Below are 17517 nucleotides of genomic sequence, written 5' to 3'. Positions count from 1 at the left end.
ATTAGTGTGAAATTGCTAACTGGTTAAGATGTCATCAGAAGTACAGGAAATGTGATTTGTAAAACCAAATATTTACAATGAAATGAGAGAAATACTGCAAGCCTGACTATATTTCTACAGTTTCTACATTCACATTGCAGGTTTACTCAGGTGTGCTCTGCACATTGATTTGTAGAATTTAAGGAATTTCTGCCTTTACAGAAATAAAGTTCTCCTTGCTCACATATAAGTGTTACTGTTGAATTACCCTATTTAGTAAATTCAGAGAAAAAAAGAGCAAACAACTTTTATAAAAGCTAAATAAAATGGGACTAATTTACCTCATTCTTTCTGTCACAAGTTTGACAAAAACTAAGCAAATCTTTCTTTATTATTACACAGCTCATAATATAAATAAGATTTGTTTGGAAGCAGCATTTTGGACCTGGGAAACTTGAAATTAAAATACAGTAAATTGTTTTTTTCCCTAAGAAAAAATGCATCATTCGTTGTGAAGTAATAGAAGTATTCACAACAGACCATTTGGCAGGATGTGGGTAATGAAGACAGATGTTGATGGGGGAGAAATGAAACAAAGAAACAGAAGAAGCAGTTTTTGAGAAGGGTAGTAATTCCCAAATCTCAAAAAAAAATTACTAAAAAGCCCTGATATTAACTTTATTAACTTTTCTTTGTAAAAAATATTATACAGGGAAAAAACAGAAAACCATGACAATGAAGGACTAGTAGAAAAAGGATAATTATGACTTAAACCACTTGGTGAAGAAGACTCCCACTCCAGTTCAATAATTATGAACTCATTTAACATTTTAAAACTCCTTCAGTCTTAACCGCTTAAGACTTCTTAAAAATTGCTTGGTTTGAAAACAAACAGTGATCATTATCTGCATTTTAGAATAACTCCCCAAGTTCTCTGTATTTGAGAACATATTCATCAGAAAGCAGTTCAACCTAAAGACAGAAAGGCAGTGAAGTATGAACACGCAGTACCAAAGCACTGGAGACACCAACAGGAGCTTGCACACCTCGGGCTCTCTACTCAGAGACAATCAAAAACATTAAGAGGGCAAACTACCTGATGATAACCCCTCCTCCCTCTTCACCAACAGTAAGGTCAATTTAACAATTACGTGAGCACCTAGAGTGGTGTTTCAGATGGATGAAGTGCTTTGATGCAAATCTGTGATTGTTCCCACTTAAAATGCTTTGCTTTGCATCACTGAATGGTCTCAGATGCATAAATTAGATCCCTTTCTAATTAAGCTCAACAATGTATTCTAAGAGGGCACCTGAAGTGCTACTCTGAAATAAAACAAAATTAATAGAACGTGAACACTAGGTCCCCAGCACTCAAGATATCCACTCCCACTGGTGTTTCATGATTTGTCTATGTAGACAAAGCTTATAGAATCTGGTGAATCGACCTGGTGGGTGTAACTAGTATGGGTATATCACTATATATAACTGATATTACAGCAACTGTAGCATTTTCTACAGAATGAACAGCATCAGTTACTTAGGATCCTTGAAGGAAATGGAACTTTGATTTTCCTGAGACTAGTGCATTTAAAATTCTCAGACATAATTTACAGTGACAGCTTCAAACACTCAAAAGGAAAAGATCCAGACAGAACAGACTATCTACTCTTACCTTCTACACCACAAAAAGCCATGGAATGTCACCAGTGTTGAAATGCAGATATGCATGGATTTATATGAGATATTTCATATTATGGTACTGCACCAACAAAGGGAGCACACATCTGCAACACACAGCTACTGTCTTAGGTTTTGTCTAACAGGACTGGAGCACCTCCCCTGTAAAGCCAGGCTGAAAAATTGGGGCTGTTCAGCCTGGAGAAGAGAAGGTTGAGTGGAGACCTTATAGCAACCTCCCAGTATCTGAAGTGGGGCTACAGGGAAGGGGACTCTTTGTCAGGAACTGCAATGGTAGGACAAGGAATAATGGATACAAACTGAAAGAGGGGAAATTTAGGTTAGGTATTAGGAAGATATTCTTTACTATGAAAGTGCTGAGACTCTGGAACAGGCTGCCCAGGGAAACTATAGATGCCCCATCTCTGGAGTGTTCAAGGCCAGGTTGGATGGGGCTCTGAGCAATCCGGTGTAGTGGAAGGTGTCCCTGCCCATGGCACAGCAGGGCTGGAATTAGATGATCTTTAAGGTTTCCTCCAACCCAAACCATTCTATGACTCTAGGTGATTCACATTGTTTGCGTTTGTTTTGGTTTGTCTGGGGCTTTTAATACTGCTCCTTATTACATTTTAAAAATTAGTTTTGCATGAATTGTTAACCTCCATCAAAAAAAAACCCTATTATTTTTTTTAATTCTTGAAAATTTTCAGACCAAACATTGTAACTTTGCAAAAACACTCTAAATTACCAACAAAATTATTTGTATCAAAACAGCACACAGCTACGTCTATTCCAAATACAACCAGTATCTCTTTTCATTTGAGTGTTCATGATGCACTGTTTTTCTAATGGACTTCTGTGAATGTGTCTGAATTTGAAAGTTTACCTACTGTGTTTTCACAGAAAGTAGCAGAAAACTATTATATTCTAGAAAAAAAGAAGCACTTCAGCTATTGCAGAGCATCCCTGGCTTTTTGCTATCTTATTAAATGAAGAAGCAACTTCAACCATTTGAGTTAGGGAGCCAGAGGAAAGCAGGAACGTGATTTGCTGCATGTGAAGCAGGAGAGCAGGACACAAGGAAAACAAGACACTAGAATTTTATAAGCAGGCATGTATGAAAACTGAGCCTGAATTATCAGCTGAGGCTGGGACTTCACATTACCCTCATCTTTAAACCATGGTGAGCTGCATTGTAGCAGTACTACACACAGAATGTAGTGTGTGCAGTTATGTCAACGTAATTGTTCTACTGCCTAAAGCCACCACATAAATACAATATATGACACAAAAGTCTTGGAGCTAGACAGGTCTTCCACAAGTCCAGCAACAAAACCACACAAGAAGCATTTGTGAAACACAGTAAAGCAGAGGGAACACTGCCGATAAATAATAATAAATAATAATACCAATCTTTTTCCTTGTCTATGTTCAAGTTACCATAAGGATATACAGCAACCTTGGTATTTCTGTACTTTCCTTCTCACACACAATTAATTTTGTTATCCTACCAGTGCTATCTCTCCTAATCCAAGCTGGGCACGTCCCAAAGTCTGCCAGGCATCCCAGGAACGTGGGTTTCTCTGGACAGCCATTTCTGCTGCATGCACTGCTGGGAATATTTCATGTAAAGACATCAGGACCTGTAACAGAAATAGAAGAAGAAAAGGAAGAAAAATAAGCAAAACTGAAAATAAATTCAAGTTTTCTGTGATTCCCCAGGCAACAACCACTGTTTCAATAACTAAGAACCAGATTCATCTTACCTAGTTTTTCTTAGCTTAAAAGTTAGTTGTCTGATGTCAGATAGTCACCCAGACTCATTTCAATCCCCACAGAGAGAAAGAGACATGCTACAGAATGATTCGCCCAAACAATTTAAGTGAATCCATTAGAAGTAGATTAATTGCTTCTGAAGGTGTCTCTCCTTGTCAACAAACCCTAAAGCCAACAGAAGCATAACAGAATACTCTGGACAAACACATGGAGAACTAAACATAATAAATGTGCAAGTATCGTTGAAAAACTCTTGGATTGTATTTATCCTTTTTAATAGAGAACTGAAATCTACCAAAGACAGTTGCAGTGCAAATGATATAATTATAGAAACAATCCCTGCAACTCAGCATGGAAACAGACTTTAACAATGACTGTTGTATTTAGAAAACAAGCGTTCTGCAGAGCCTAACTTAGACATGAAGTCACCTACGTTAAGTAAGGAAAAAAGTGGTTTCTGAATGTGAAAATCTCTGTTACTCAGCAGCTATCACAGGATTATTCTTCTTGCATTGAATGTCCATAATTAGGCCTATAAATCACAGTTAGCAATACATAACGTGGCTCAAAGCTTGCCTTACGTTTCCAATACCACCATGAGATTGGCACATCACCTGAAGACCTGCATCACTCTGAGATCATGATTTCAGACACCCACATGCTACAGTGATAGATACCAGAGTAAGAAACAAATGACAACTGCATTCCTGCAGTATGATGAGAATGTCAACCACAAGGGTAAGACTCATATGTGGGCAACCACTTTCATCCCAACTGACCACAACTATGATGAATAATATTAGAACGTATTAGGACTATTGCTGAAGTCCAAAACAGATTTAACCTTACTGTTCTATGGTATGAGTGTGGAGTAGAGAAAGATTCAAATGTGACGATCTTGAGTATTTACTCTAATTAACAAACAGTACATCCACAACATAGAAGTGAGCAGCACACTAAAAAAAAAGGGGAGGAGGGAAAGGAGAAGGCAAAGATTTACTACATAAAGTAACCCTGTACTGAAGAAACCAAGGAACATCATAAGCATAGCTTCTGATAAACCCTTTGGGTTGATACTTCTGCTGTTCTAGTATGTCTAAACTTTTCTAAAGACTAGTCTTATGGCTTCACTCAAATTCTGTTCAATAGACTGTACCTTAGAATTCAGAAATACCTAAAAAATATTTTTTAAAAAATCCATAGTTATATATCATTTTCCCTTCTTTTTCTGCTCAACAGTTCTCAATGACTGCATTTTGTATCAAAGTTTGTGACGAATGTTATGTATTTTTCCAAAACTTTCAGATCAATTACATTCGTATGAGTAGTTTCTCTTCCCTGCAGCAAATGTGTGAAGTGAATCAAACTGTTACTAGTGGATAGGTGTACATTCTATCAAGATGAAGGGATTTTGCATCTATCAGCTACCTTTTATATCAGTGCCTTAATGTCTTAACATATTTATTCTCATAAGAGAAAAAAATCCAAGTATACACTCACAGGAGCATTTTTATGCATCCCAAGTATTTAGTATTTCCTACTAGTACCTTCTGCTGCAAACTAATTACAAAACATCTGTGTAAGTGCTTAGGATATCTTTTGTAGTGTTTAATGAATTTTACTGGTTTGTTTACTGAATTAGTATCTTACTAATAAAGGCAATTATTCCACTTTATTTATGACTACTGTGTGTACTAGCGTAAACAGCTACTTTAAATATGCTCTTCCAGATCATGTAGTAATTACTTTGCTCCTAGTAACTCTTGGCATTAGATTCTCAAACTACATTCAAACAAACACACATTTGAATGTATACACATTTTATCCAGCATAGGTAGTTTGTTCAGTTACTAATAAAATGACTCAGCTATTCTTGTCAGTCATAGCAAAAGAATAAACTTATTAATGCACACTATTTTCCTACACATTTGTTTTCAGGTGAAGAGGTCATCAAAATGAACAGACAATGGCAAACCTGAATGTGTGCAGCCTTGTCCTGGGTTACTCTGCCTTTATATAATTATCACTTTAAAAAAACAGCTCTGCATGCTACTTGGAAAGTGAACCATCAAACCAACTATTCTTCACCTGAAAAACCACACTGAACAAGGAATAAAAAACACCACAAGCATGAAGATTTCCTGTGCAGAGATTTGACAAGTGGTGCCCAGTCCTTTTAATGGGGTAGGCCACATGAGCAAGACAAAGCCAAACAGGAACTACACATGCTGTAGCCCCCCTTGTCACACAACGTGCCTGTCACATGCAACGTGCAGCCACATCAAGCGTGTGTAGATATATATATACACACACATACACACACTCACAGAATATACAAATACAGTATACAGGTAAAGTGATGTGTGTATAGATAGTGATATATAAATATAAAATATATATAAAATACTCGATTAGAAAACAGTCTAAAAATGGATCCAAAAATTACAAGAAAAAATTTACGAAGCAGAAAAAATATCTCAAGACTCTCACTGCACGCGCACACACACACACACCCCTTCATGGAGTGAAATGTCGTATAAAGATGTTGAGTATGTGGATTTTCAGGACTTGCTTTATTCCAAGAGATTTACCCTTATTACATGCTTTAAAACAAAAAACATCCATGTCCCATAAATGACTTATTTTAACAGATCTAGCTTTAGAATAAGTCATACATGAGAGATTGGAATAATTAGAAGAACTCAGTGGCAAAAAGCCAATTAAACATGGCAACTGTCATCAGGAGACTAACCAAGTATTAGAAATCCAGGCAGTAGAGTGACCCATCCTGTCCTACCCACAATATTTTGGAAGTGTTATGAATCTGAGTAAGTTCTGGTTTTAAATGAGCTCAGTGGATTGAATCACTATATATAGATACATTCCACGTCCAGTGAAACTGATCCAATTCCTTTTTCCATCCAGGAACCCATTTCAAAATACGGATGAATAAAATTCATCATACCCATAAAAGCAGTTTACATTCATCCATGCTCTAAAGGAATTACACCTTTATTACAATTACACTGTGTGGTGCAATTACTTAATTGCACCACACAGAAACACTTCTTTGCAATTTAGATTTCTGGAGTTCACACTAATGTTTTGATGGTTAACTCTTCTCAGCACATACCCCATTAAAAAGAAGAAATTAAAAATAATCACACTTACTAGTTGATTTGTTACAATCTGAAATTGGGATTCTAAGCCTGGTCATGTCTTAGCAACCTTGTAATTTCTTAAGTAGGAAGAGAGATGGGTAGAAGTTGATATTATTTCTTCACTGAGTTCAAGATTAAGAAAACCTTTAGAAGAGGGGAAGTGGAATTATTTGTATATGATGGGTTTCATATATAAAAACAAAGAAGAGACATATATCTGAAATCCTGGTCCTGTTCAATGAATGCAAATTGAGAATGCAGCATTGTAGGAAACTAGATTCTCATACAGCTGATGAAAAAACATCCAAAAAAATTATTATAAGGAACTTAACCTGACAGTTTACATTTGAATTCACTTGTTTCTAAAAATATGTACAAAACAATTGTATTGTCTACTTTAAAAATTCTGTCATAGTTGCATAGTTATCTGAGATCGGAGGTGCAAGTACCACGAGATAAGCAACACGAACCAGGTGAATTCTCAGGGGCAGTACTGAACAGCAGAACAAGATCATTTGTTATACACATCACACAATGTATCAAGTCCTCTGATAGCTCTCCTCACCCAACAATGTCCCAGATGGTCCAGTCGCCAAATGTTCAGATACAAAATCAAAGAATATGTCAAAGTCTGCTCTTCCATCTTTGTAAGCCAAAGCAGTAATAAAATAATCCAGTCAATATCTAAGATATTAAGCCCACAATTAAATTCAAGCAGTCTTGGTGACTGCATTAATATAGGCAGTCTTTATACATTTCTTTGAATATACTTATGGTACTATTTATCTAACATCAGAATCAACACTGAGCTGCTGTTGTTGGGTCTTTTTTGGTTTTCAACACAAATGCAGAAATGGAGTTGCATAAACATTTACCTGCCAGTCATTGTTCTTGCAACTTAGGCTGGTAATGGAATATCAAGTATGTATACCGACAGATCTTGCACGCAAAGAAAAGTGCACCCCTAACCTCTCAAAAACCATAAAAATCTGTTTTAAAATGATCAAAGAGTAGCTGAAAGCAATGGAAAAAAAATCTCATCAAGTTCTATGGTTTTTTTGAAGCAATTGAGTAATTCCTCAGTTCCCATGTGATTTTCTGGAAATACATTTACTTCAAGTATCTTTGACAACTAGGAACTTTTAACACTATTTCCACCCTTCAGAAATACTGAAAGACATTTGTCCCGCATCTGTTAAAATACAGATCTTTAAGAACTTACCACAAACAGATTCCTACAGTGCCATTAAAATATCTATCTGAGCTGGACATTAAACAATTCAGTATTGAAAATTTTAAGTTTGCTGTTGAGAAAGGAAATATTAATGAATGGAGAAGCTGCTATGTAATCCAACATAAACTTATAAATGTAAGGATATAAGACAGATACTCAAGCCTGAGCAAAAAAACCCCCACTTCATCCTCCACTGTTAATTCTCAAAAGAAGTTACTTCATGAATAGACATTTTCTCACTGAAAGAAAATTAATATAGACCATAAAGAATCTCTGCATATTGCACAAAGTCATTCCTAACACGAGTCTCCTCCTCCATTATATGACCTGCATACCAAGACAGGGGGATTTTTATAGACCCAGTGCTGGTCAAGGCCTTGCTGAAGTTGGTGTACAGTTCTTCTGAAACATTTTCACTGAGCTACACTGTAACAGCTGCAGTATTTGTGCTGGTATGCTGGACTGGAATAACACAGCTAGCTCTAAGACAGCATCCTTTAAATATTGGCCGCAATATTTTTTGAATGCATTACGTATTTCTATTTTGGCAAAAGTGGGTTTTTACAGCTCACATCAGTACCCTTAGAAGTACAAAGGTATCAAATTACACATTATACTAGACAGCTTCCAGTAAGCCTAAGTCATACTGCAAAACAACATCTGCAATAATTATTTGCATGTACAAAGAGACATTACCAATTGAAACATTAGGTGTTTTATTAAAAAGAGTCAAGAAATAGTTTTATAAATATATACTTTGTACACAAGCTTTTCTTGTTTAACAGTCACAGTGTAACAAGTGTTAAGCAATACAAGAAAGTAAAATCAAAAAGAAATGGTGCTACTGTCCAGAACTACTCTCAGGAAACAAAGCAAAGGCATGGTGGAAGCAAAGGCCTCGGCTCCTCTGGTTTTTTCAGCTTTCATTACTCTCCAATGGTTTCACTAGACAAGGAAAGCTAATTCACAAGATGAATCAGAGTCACACAGCTGTTTCTCAGTTCCTCTTGGTCAGCAGAAAAGCTGTGTGCCTCTAGCTCACCTTTGCCATTTTGCTGAAATACAGGGACTAGGAAGCCAAGTTATCAACAGCCCCTCAGTATTAGGTATTGCATCTGGAGCACTGATTAAAGCACACTGTAGTAAGCTCCTCTTCGGATAATTCATTGCATCATAGCTCAGATCCAGGTAAGCTTACACACTTCACAGTTCTCCTGCTATTTTCAGTGCAAAAATACTTAATTTTGGTATAATTTCAATTAAATAGAGCGCTTTTGGGGACCTATCTTAAATTTTTGCATTCACTTAAGACCATAATAAAGTACAGCTCAAGGGAGCTGTTCACTAATTTGTCCCACTGAGCAGAACTGTCCTGAAATTTTCAACAGCTTTTTGTTTTATTCAAAACAGAGTTAAATGCTTAGACTATGATAATAAAACTTACCAATACCATCATCACATCTTAACAGATTTTCTTTACTAGTGGAGTCAAAAATGAAATATACAAATAAACTCCTACATAAGTTAACACAATGAGCAATTACAGCAACCTGGAATGCTGCTAATTAAAGCAGGATTATATTATACCATCTCTTCCAATAATGCATAATCAGGATTTGAAATTCCTTAATACATAGCTCTGCAGATGCTGGAAGTTTACATGAGAACAGAACGCATTGAGAAAATTTTTTTTAAGAAAAATCTTTCAAGCACTTCTAAACACAGAGAAGTCCCAGCGCCAAAGCTTGCTGGATCAGGAGAGAAGTATTGCTACATGCTCGTGCTATTTGTGCAACTCTTTCCCAGCCATCCCACTAGGCCAGACAGACCTTTCATTTACACTAAGACTTACGGAAAGGCAACAATACACTTCTCCCAAAACAATTTAAAGAAAAACCTTTAAGCCATAAAATATCTCTCAGACCACATGCATAACCCAGTAAGATCTAAACCTTCTGCAGCTATATAAAACAAAAGCATCCTTCTGTATTACTGTATTTAAATGAAGTTATGATTATTCAATTAATTCTTTTGCAGAATCAAACTTTCTTCACAAGACAAGATGACTGTGAAGGGAAGATGTGGAAATATCCATTAAAAAAAGCAAAAAGTAGCCACCACATCTTGGAAAAAAACCAGCATTGGTTCTTGGGGTTTGTTGGGGTTTGGGTTTTTTTGGCTTCTTTTTTGGTGAAGTGGGGGTTGTTAGGGTTTTGACTGGGGTTTTTATACAATGAAAAATTAGAGGAACAACAAATATTTTAAAACTAAACAGTACAGCAAATTTCCTAAAAGTTACATAATACATTACTGAATAATTTTTATCTCTTTTCCTCTCTTCTTCAAAAAATGTATTTTTTTCAGACTGCTTGATGAAACTAAATAGCCACAGCTCTACCGGCATCCTAGAATCCTGAGGGAACTGGCTGTTATCTCCAATACATTTGAAAATTCATGGCAATGAGGTGAAGACCCAGTGGCTGGAAAATGGGAAATATCACCCTCAGTTTTAAAAAGGAGAGAAAGGAAGACACAGGGAGCTGCAGACTGGTGAGCCTCACCTCTGTGCCTGGGGAAATCGTGGAGCATAACCTCACAAAAACAATGCTGAGGCACGTGCAACACATGATCCAAAACAGTCAGCATGGCTTTACTAAAGGGCAAGTCATGAAGTCATACCTGAGCAACCAAGTGGTCTTCTCTGATGGAGTGACTGCAACAGTGGACACAGGAAAAATGACTGATGTCATCTACCTGGACTTCTGTAAGGTCTTCAAAATGGTCTCATACAACATCGTTATCTCCATATTGGAGAGACATGGATTTGAAGGGTGGAATGACTTGTGGGTCAGGAACTGTCCATCTGGCTGGATGGACACAGCCAGAGGGTTGTGGTCAATGGCTCTGTGTCCAGGTGGAGGCCAGTGACGGGTGGTGTCCCTCAGGGCTCTGTTTTGGGAGCAATGATCTTCACTATCTTCATCAGTGACAGAGAGTGGGGTCAGGTGCACCATCAGAAAGTTTCCAGATGACACAAAGCTGAGTGGTGCCCTTGACACAACAAAGGAAGGATGACACCCCAAGGAACCTGGAAAACTTGAGAAGTGGGCTCCTGGGAACCTCATGAGGTTCAACAAGTGCAAGTGCAAGGTGCTGCACCTGGGTCAGGTAATACCAGACCTGAGCACAAACTGGAAGAAGAACTCATGGACAGCAGTCTTGCCCAGAAGGACTTGAGGGTTCTTGTGGATGAAAGACCAGACATGACCCAACCTCATCCTGAGATGCTTCTAAACCAGCGTGAGCTGCAGGTGAAGGGAGGGGATTCTGCCCCCCTACTCTGCTTTTGTAAGATCCCGCCTGGAGCACTGGGGTCCCCAGCATAAGAAAGACATGGACCTATTGAAGGAGGTCCAGAGGAGGCCACCAAGATACTCAGAGAGCTGGAGCACCTCTGCTATGAGAAAAGGCTGTGAGAGCTGGGGTTGTTCAGCCTAGAGGAGAGAAGACTCAGAATCTGAGGCCTCACTAGAATCTTTCAGTACCTATGGGAGTCACAAGAAAGCTGGGGAGGGACTTTTTACAAGGGCATGTAGTGACAGGACAAGGGGTAACAGCTTCAAACTGAAAGAGGGCAGGTTTAGATTAGATATTACAAAGTCTTTTACACGACTGATTTATCTATGTAACACTTAATACAAAACCAGACTGAAGCAAATCCTCTGCATACAGTATCCGAGTTTAATATTGACAGTAGATAATATTAAGTCCAATCTTTAGAAAGAGCAGGAAGATTTTTAGTGGTCAAATTCGCTAATCTATCACACTAAGGCTCTCCTTGATCCCTCCAATACAATTTTTAAGTATTTCCATTTTTTTCCTGCAATGTAGCATCCTAATTCACGACCCAACAAAGATGTTTATTATAACTAGCTGGGAAATTAGCATTATTTGAATTCCTGTTAAAAGACACCCTGTTGGTTGGGAAAAATTAAATACCTGAATTGTGCATACTTCCTGTGTACAACAATTAAACAATGTTCACAAACACAACGTTTTCTAATTTCGAAACTGGAAAGAATTTTACCTGTGATTTCATCTCATAAAGTGTAGCATCCTCTGGAGTTAATTGAAGTGCTTCATCCCACTTGACAAGAGCCTCTCTGTACCTGTGGTCAAAACAACATTACAGTGTCAACATATTTAGAGGGACTGGATATTTCTATTTATATCCTGACATTCTCCTAAATAAACTGCCATGGCATATGATTAGTATTAATTATTTTTCTACTTACTTCCCCATAAGACATACTGAACTGTTTTCAGAAACTGGACATTTTTTGTTCTGACCAAACGGATTCATAAGTACTACTACAGAAGTGACCTCAAGTGAATTTACAAAGCAACATTAGAAACCTGAGGCAAAGCTTAATGACTTAAAACTAGAAATCTTGAACTCAGTCAAGTTCCCCTCATTGTCAAAATGATCCCTAGCCAGGTATAAAGAAATATATCCAGAACCCTACATGCCATGATACAGTCATATTTTAAAATTTCTTTTCATTCTAAAAAGCTGGTATTTCTATAGTGTAACATAATGTAAGAATCTAAGGACATCTAGAAAACTTTGGTATTTAAATATAAGAAGGAGGTTGAAAGTAAACAGCTATACTGAAATCACTCAACTTTGGGAAAGCATGAACTATGTTGCTCTTTCCTAGGAAAAAGAACAAAACAGAAGAGCTGACCAAAACCAGTAAAATGTAGCTTTCTTTTGTCTTGAACAATGAGGTAAAACTTGAACCACAATGAAGAACTGTAACAGAATAGTGAGATGCAGTTACAGATGTGCAGTCTTTTCAGCCCTACAGGTGGCCTTTCATCAACATCAATGAGGCTCTGGGGTTATCACATGTTCTCTGTAACTGTTTCAAAATCCACATTTGTTGCAAAACTCAGTGGGAACATATGTATTTATATTAATTATACTGCAAAGGTATGAAAACAGTTAGTCTTGGGAGATACACATGCTTCAACTTTAATACAGTGTGGATAAAACTACAGTAATTTTCACATGCACTTCATATGAAACAATTTTTATCTTCCCCTACTCATCATTCTTCCTTCCCATTCCTTTCCCCATTTTTCAATTTTTCAGAAGTCCTCTGGGTTGTATTACACCTCCAGGTTTTCCAGAGCAGTCATAAGAAGACTTCAGAAAGTTCTGAGCCAACTCGGAATAGAAAAACAGACTGGAAAAGCAATGCAACTGAAGTCAAACTCTCCCTATGATCCAGGTATTATTAGTTTGCAAATTACACTAATAAGTGTGATGTTTGAGTGCTAAGCAAAGGACGTTCCAATAAACTTTCACATTTCCTCCAAGTTTAGCCACCAGCTGCACACTTTTCATCTCAGTTCATTTGCAAGGGCAGGTGTTCACCCTAAAGAAAACATGACATTTTCCACATGCATCAGTAGAAGCTTTATGCTGTTATTTACCTAGTGTGGACTACTTTTGGAGTAGAAGATTATAGTTTAGTTCAACACCTAGCACAGACCTTGCAAATAAAGCCTACATGAGTAAGGGTCCTCAGCTCAGTTAGGTGGTATCCTGGCCATGCAGAAAGGTGCAATGTTGTGAGCAAAGAGTTGAGTAAAAACAGGTTTTGGAAAACAGAGCAATTACAGTAATAACATCAGTGACCAGAAAGGAAGGAACAGCACTGGCATTCTGCAAGTAAAAAGATGCAAGACAAAAAGCTGCATTTCAGGAACCTTCATTTTTACTTCTATGAATGGAACATAATTGTTCAAAGCACCAATCTGAATGGGATATAAACCCATAGCAAGAACATGTTACTGCTGAAAGAAGGGTCAAATAGAAGCCAGTATTTCCCCAAGTCCTGCTGGGTTTTGCTACCAATTTGTCAACAGTCTGCCAAGAGAATAAAGATGGACAAGAGAGAAGAAGTTGCACATTCACAGAAACAATATGCTGCATGTGCTCTGTATGTGAACAGTAAATTATGTAACTCAACCTGTGAGCCCCAGAAAGTGTGATCCAAGAGAAGGGACAACAGAAAGCCAGAATCACTTCCCAGACTAAGAACACAACAGCAGAGGGCTGGAACAGGAAAGGTTTCACCCACTAAGGAGACTGACTGCTGACTACCAGCTTACAATGTGGAGATATCCACAGGGCTGTGCAATAGTCATCTTCTCAGTACATGTATTTTCTTGAGAGAAGGTCTGGTAAAACATTTCTGTTCTATTTGAAACACTCAGAAAAAAAGATCTTTCTATTGCTGCTCCAGGAGAAACTAAGGGCACTGTCCTTACTAAGAGAAAATGAGCCATGTTGCTTCTCTAGTAATGCAAAATCAGGAAAAATCCTTTATGAAAAGATAGTCCATTAATCAAAGAACATTCTATGTCATTCTTCTGAAGGAAAACATAGAAGATTATATTAAATATCGAACGCCATACTGAAAGATTCCTAGGGATATAAGATACAGTTGCAAAGTCAATGTTTCAGTAAATGCTTTATGAAAATCATAAACCTTGGCTGAAATAAGGAGGGAGTTAACACAGGGGTAGTGTTGCAAAATAAGTAATTTAAAAAATAGATCATTTTACTGTTTCTCAGGATCTTTTTTGAGCTGAACTGTACAGCTTTTCCACTGTATGTTACCACTGTGAGGAGAACTAGTCTTGAAAAGGAAAGCTTTGATATAAATATGGCATCCGCTTAGGGCTTGGAGTATCTGTCATATAAGGGAAGGCTAAGAGAAACAGGACTATGCAGCCTGGAGAAGGGGAGGCTCAAAAGGAATCTTACTGAGGGGCAAAATTACCCAATTTGGAAGTGGGGCAGGGAGTTCAGAAGATGGAATCAACTCTTCTCAGTCATGCCCAATGACAGGACAAGAAGCAATAGGCACGAAAATGAAGCACAAAAATTTCTGTTTAAGCATATCTCCATCACTGGAGATACCCAAAATGCAGATCAACAACATCCTGAGCAACTCACTGTAGTCAAACTTGCTTCAAGCAGGAGCCAGAGTAGAAAAATCTCAGGGAGTTCACTAGGATTGTATGATTTGCTAAGGTATCAGCAAAACCAGTGATTTAAGTGATTTAAGATATTATTATCTTTTGGCTAAATGAAAACAAATTTTATACAGAATTTAAACAGACAAAAAATAGATCCATTAATTTTTAGATCTCTGGGATGGCTATAAAATTTTTCTGTTGTAGCAGTGAAGTCACAAAACACTAACAATGGACATATCCTCTTTGTAACAGATTATAAAAACAGTATTTCCAGAAAAATTAAAACATTTATGCATATATACATTGTAACTAAGCACCTAAACAGTAACACAAAGCATTTTTAAGGAAAGACTACAATGTTTTGATATATCGAATTCTATTTATGTGAGTACACAGATACAGTACCCTTATCTACCTACAGTGATTTCAGCCAAGTAGCAGACTTCACTACAAAAAAATTATACAGTTACAATCAGAATTTAATTAGCATTTTCTCTTCTTTATTGCAAAGCTATAAAAAGGAATAAATTATTGACAACTGGATACATCTGGAATGGCTTCAGCGTACAAGACCTGATGGATTTAGACATTTTTTATTTAACAGCACATGAAATCCCATAGCTCCCCTAAAGTACTTAAACTGCTCTATTCAGACATGCTACTGACCATCTGGGAGCTGCAGAAACTTGGCACGTTTTTCTACAGCTTGCCAAACTTTTGAAACAAACATCTCATGCTTACACTTCACTTTTTCAACACCACTTCTGGGAAAACAGGATCTCTTGAACTCTTAAACAAAATCATTAAAACAAATCTTAAAAAAAAAAATGTTTGCGGCATCTTGGTAAAAAACCCAAAATCTAAATTACACAAAGATTGATTTTTGAATTACATACATAAAATGCTAAAAACCATCACTACAGCTCATGCAGGATTTAGAGTCCTATATTTTTCTCTCAGGCTTGCTACAGGCTGATGTTTCAGGAACAGAGTAAGACAGGACATAATCAGAGTGCCACTGAAAATATCTCCAAATGTACTAAAAAGAGGAGATGGTATCAAATTCAGGCAAAACGAGACGCATCTGCAGGAGAGAGGCAGAGTACAGGAGTACAGTGTCAGGAAAGGCATGAAGAAACAGAACTCCTGGGATTTCTTTTAGAGTTGGACTGATATTCCTACCATCAGATGTTACAGGATAATGAGGAAAAACACAGACAAAGCTAAGAAAGGGAAAGCAAATTTTAAAAAGAATATGCCTAATTGTCAAAGATTCCTATCACAGATGAAGAACATGAATAGTCTGCAGCCACCAGCAACTCCATCAAGAACAATTTTAACTCAGTGCAGGGTCAAATTCTGAGTTTGTTGGAAACCAGAGGAAAAGAACACTAGCCAGTAATTATACAGAGTACATAAAAAGAGAAACGAAAATCAAAGCAGAAGTTGATTACAGGAATAAACTTCCCTTTTTAAGCTGGGAGATGATGCAGGGCTAGACTCTGGGAGAAAAGATTCAAACAACAGGTGAATGAGGAAACTAAGAAGGAAAACAGAGAATGAACATAACACAGCTTTTTTGTGTTTAACAACTCTGCATTTCTCTAACACAGCTAGGCTTTCACAGCAAAGTACTTCCTCTGCTGGGGGTGAGGAGGGAGATGTACAGCACTTCGTAGAAGCATTTAGAGAAGAACAGTGCGTAAATAAGCAACAAGAAGTTGTTTGCTTAAATGCACACAGAAAATTCATGTCCACAGCATATTTAGACTGATAAAAGTCATAGGATTGGTACACCTTACTACAGTGCTTCACATGTTCAAAATGTTCTTTTGAAGTCTTAGCAACCTCCCAATTTTTTGTCAGACAATTCTGACAACTATTGGTGAATCATGATCACTGCAGCACCAAAGTATAGCTACTTTGTGTTAAAAGTGCCAAAGGTGGTAAAGTGTCACTTCGGATTATGTACAGAGCAAACAACTGCTTCACAATCCACCAGAACTTTCAATAAAATGTTTTAATTTAACACTTTCAATTAGGTGTGGCTACACAAGAGGTTCATGGCAATTCTTCAGTGGCACCTGACCATACACAAGGTCTTACCCCACAGTAGAGATAAACAAACAAATCACTGCAGCTACCCTTTGAGAAGGTAAAGTCTTCTGAAGTGACAAAGTGGCAAAACAGCATGCACATACCTGAACTACATCATTTCAAAGCCTACGTATTCAGAGTTACTATTCTGGCACACACTAGACTATTCAAACTGAGGTCATTGACAGCCGGACACTGGTAGTGCACATAGTGAAAATAAGTCTGGTTTATACGGCAAACACAAAAAGCTGTTACATGTAAATCAGCTGAACATACCACAACATTAAATAGCTAACACAAGTACTTCAAAAAGACTTCTCTCTCTTAAAAACTTCCACAGAAGAACAGACAGGAATTACCATTTCATCATGTGCCAAAAGTAATTACCATCTATCATCACAATGAACTACAAGATCAAGTTTTTGATGTAAGTTCCACTCACCAGTTTCCTAATTTTTATTCCAGCCACAAATGTAAATATGGCTAATTCCAAGCACTGTAACTATTAGGCAAATGCAGTTTTGAAACTACCTTTGT

The 17517-nt window shown here is 37.3% G+C and overlaps 1 protein-coding gene across 1 annotated transcript in view; it reads right to left on the bottom strand.

The window, feature by feature from the left end:
- The window catches only part of TTC33 (tetratricopeptide repeat domain 33), a 44626-nt gene that overhangs the window by 8930 nt on the left and 18179 nt on the right, over positions 1-17517 (bottom strand). The window contains exons 3-4 of the mRNA XM_010395202.2: positions 11915-11996; positions 3168-3299 (exon numbers count right to left, since the gene is read on the bottom strand). Coding sequence (XP_010393504.1) covers positions 3168-3299; positions 11915-11996 — 214 coding nt within the window. The remainder of the gene's footprint in view (positions 1-3167; positions 3300-11914; positions 11997-17517) is intronic.

This window comes from Corvus cornix, chromosome Z (genome assembly GCF_000738735.6).
Source record: "Corvus cornix cornix isolate S_Up_H32 chromosome Z, ASM73873v5, whole genome shotgun sequence".
NCBI classification, from domain to species: Eukaryota; Metazoa; Chordata; class Aves; order Passeriformes; family Corvidae; genus Corvus; species Corvus cornix.
Note: the sequence above shows the minus strand (reverse complement) of the source record. Positions and strands in the feature narration are given on the sequence as shown.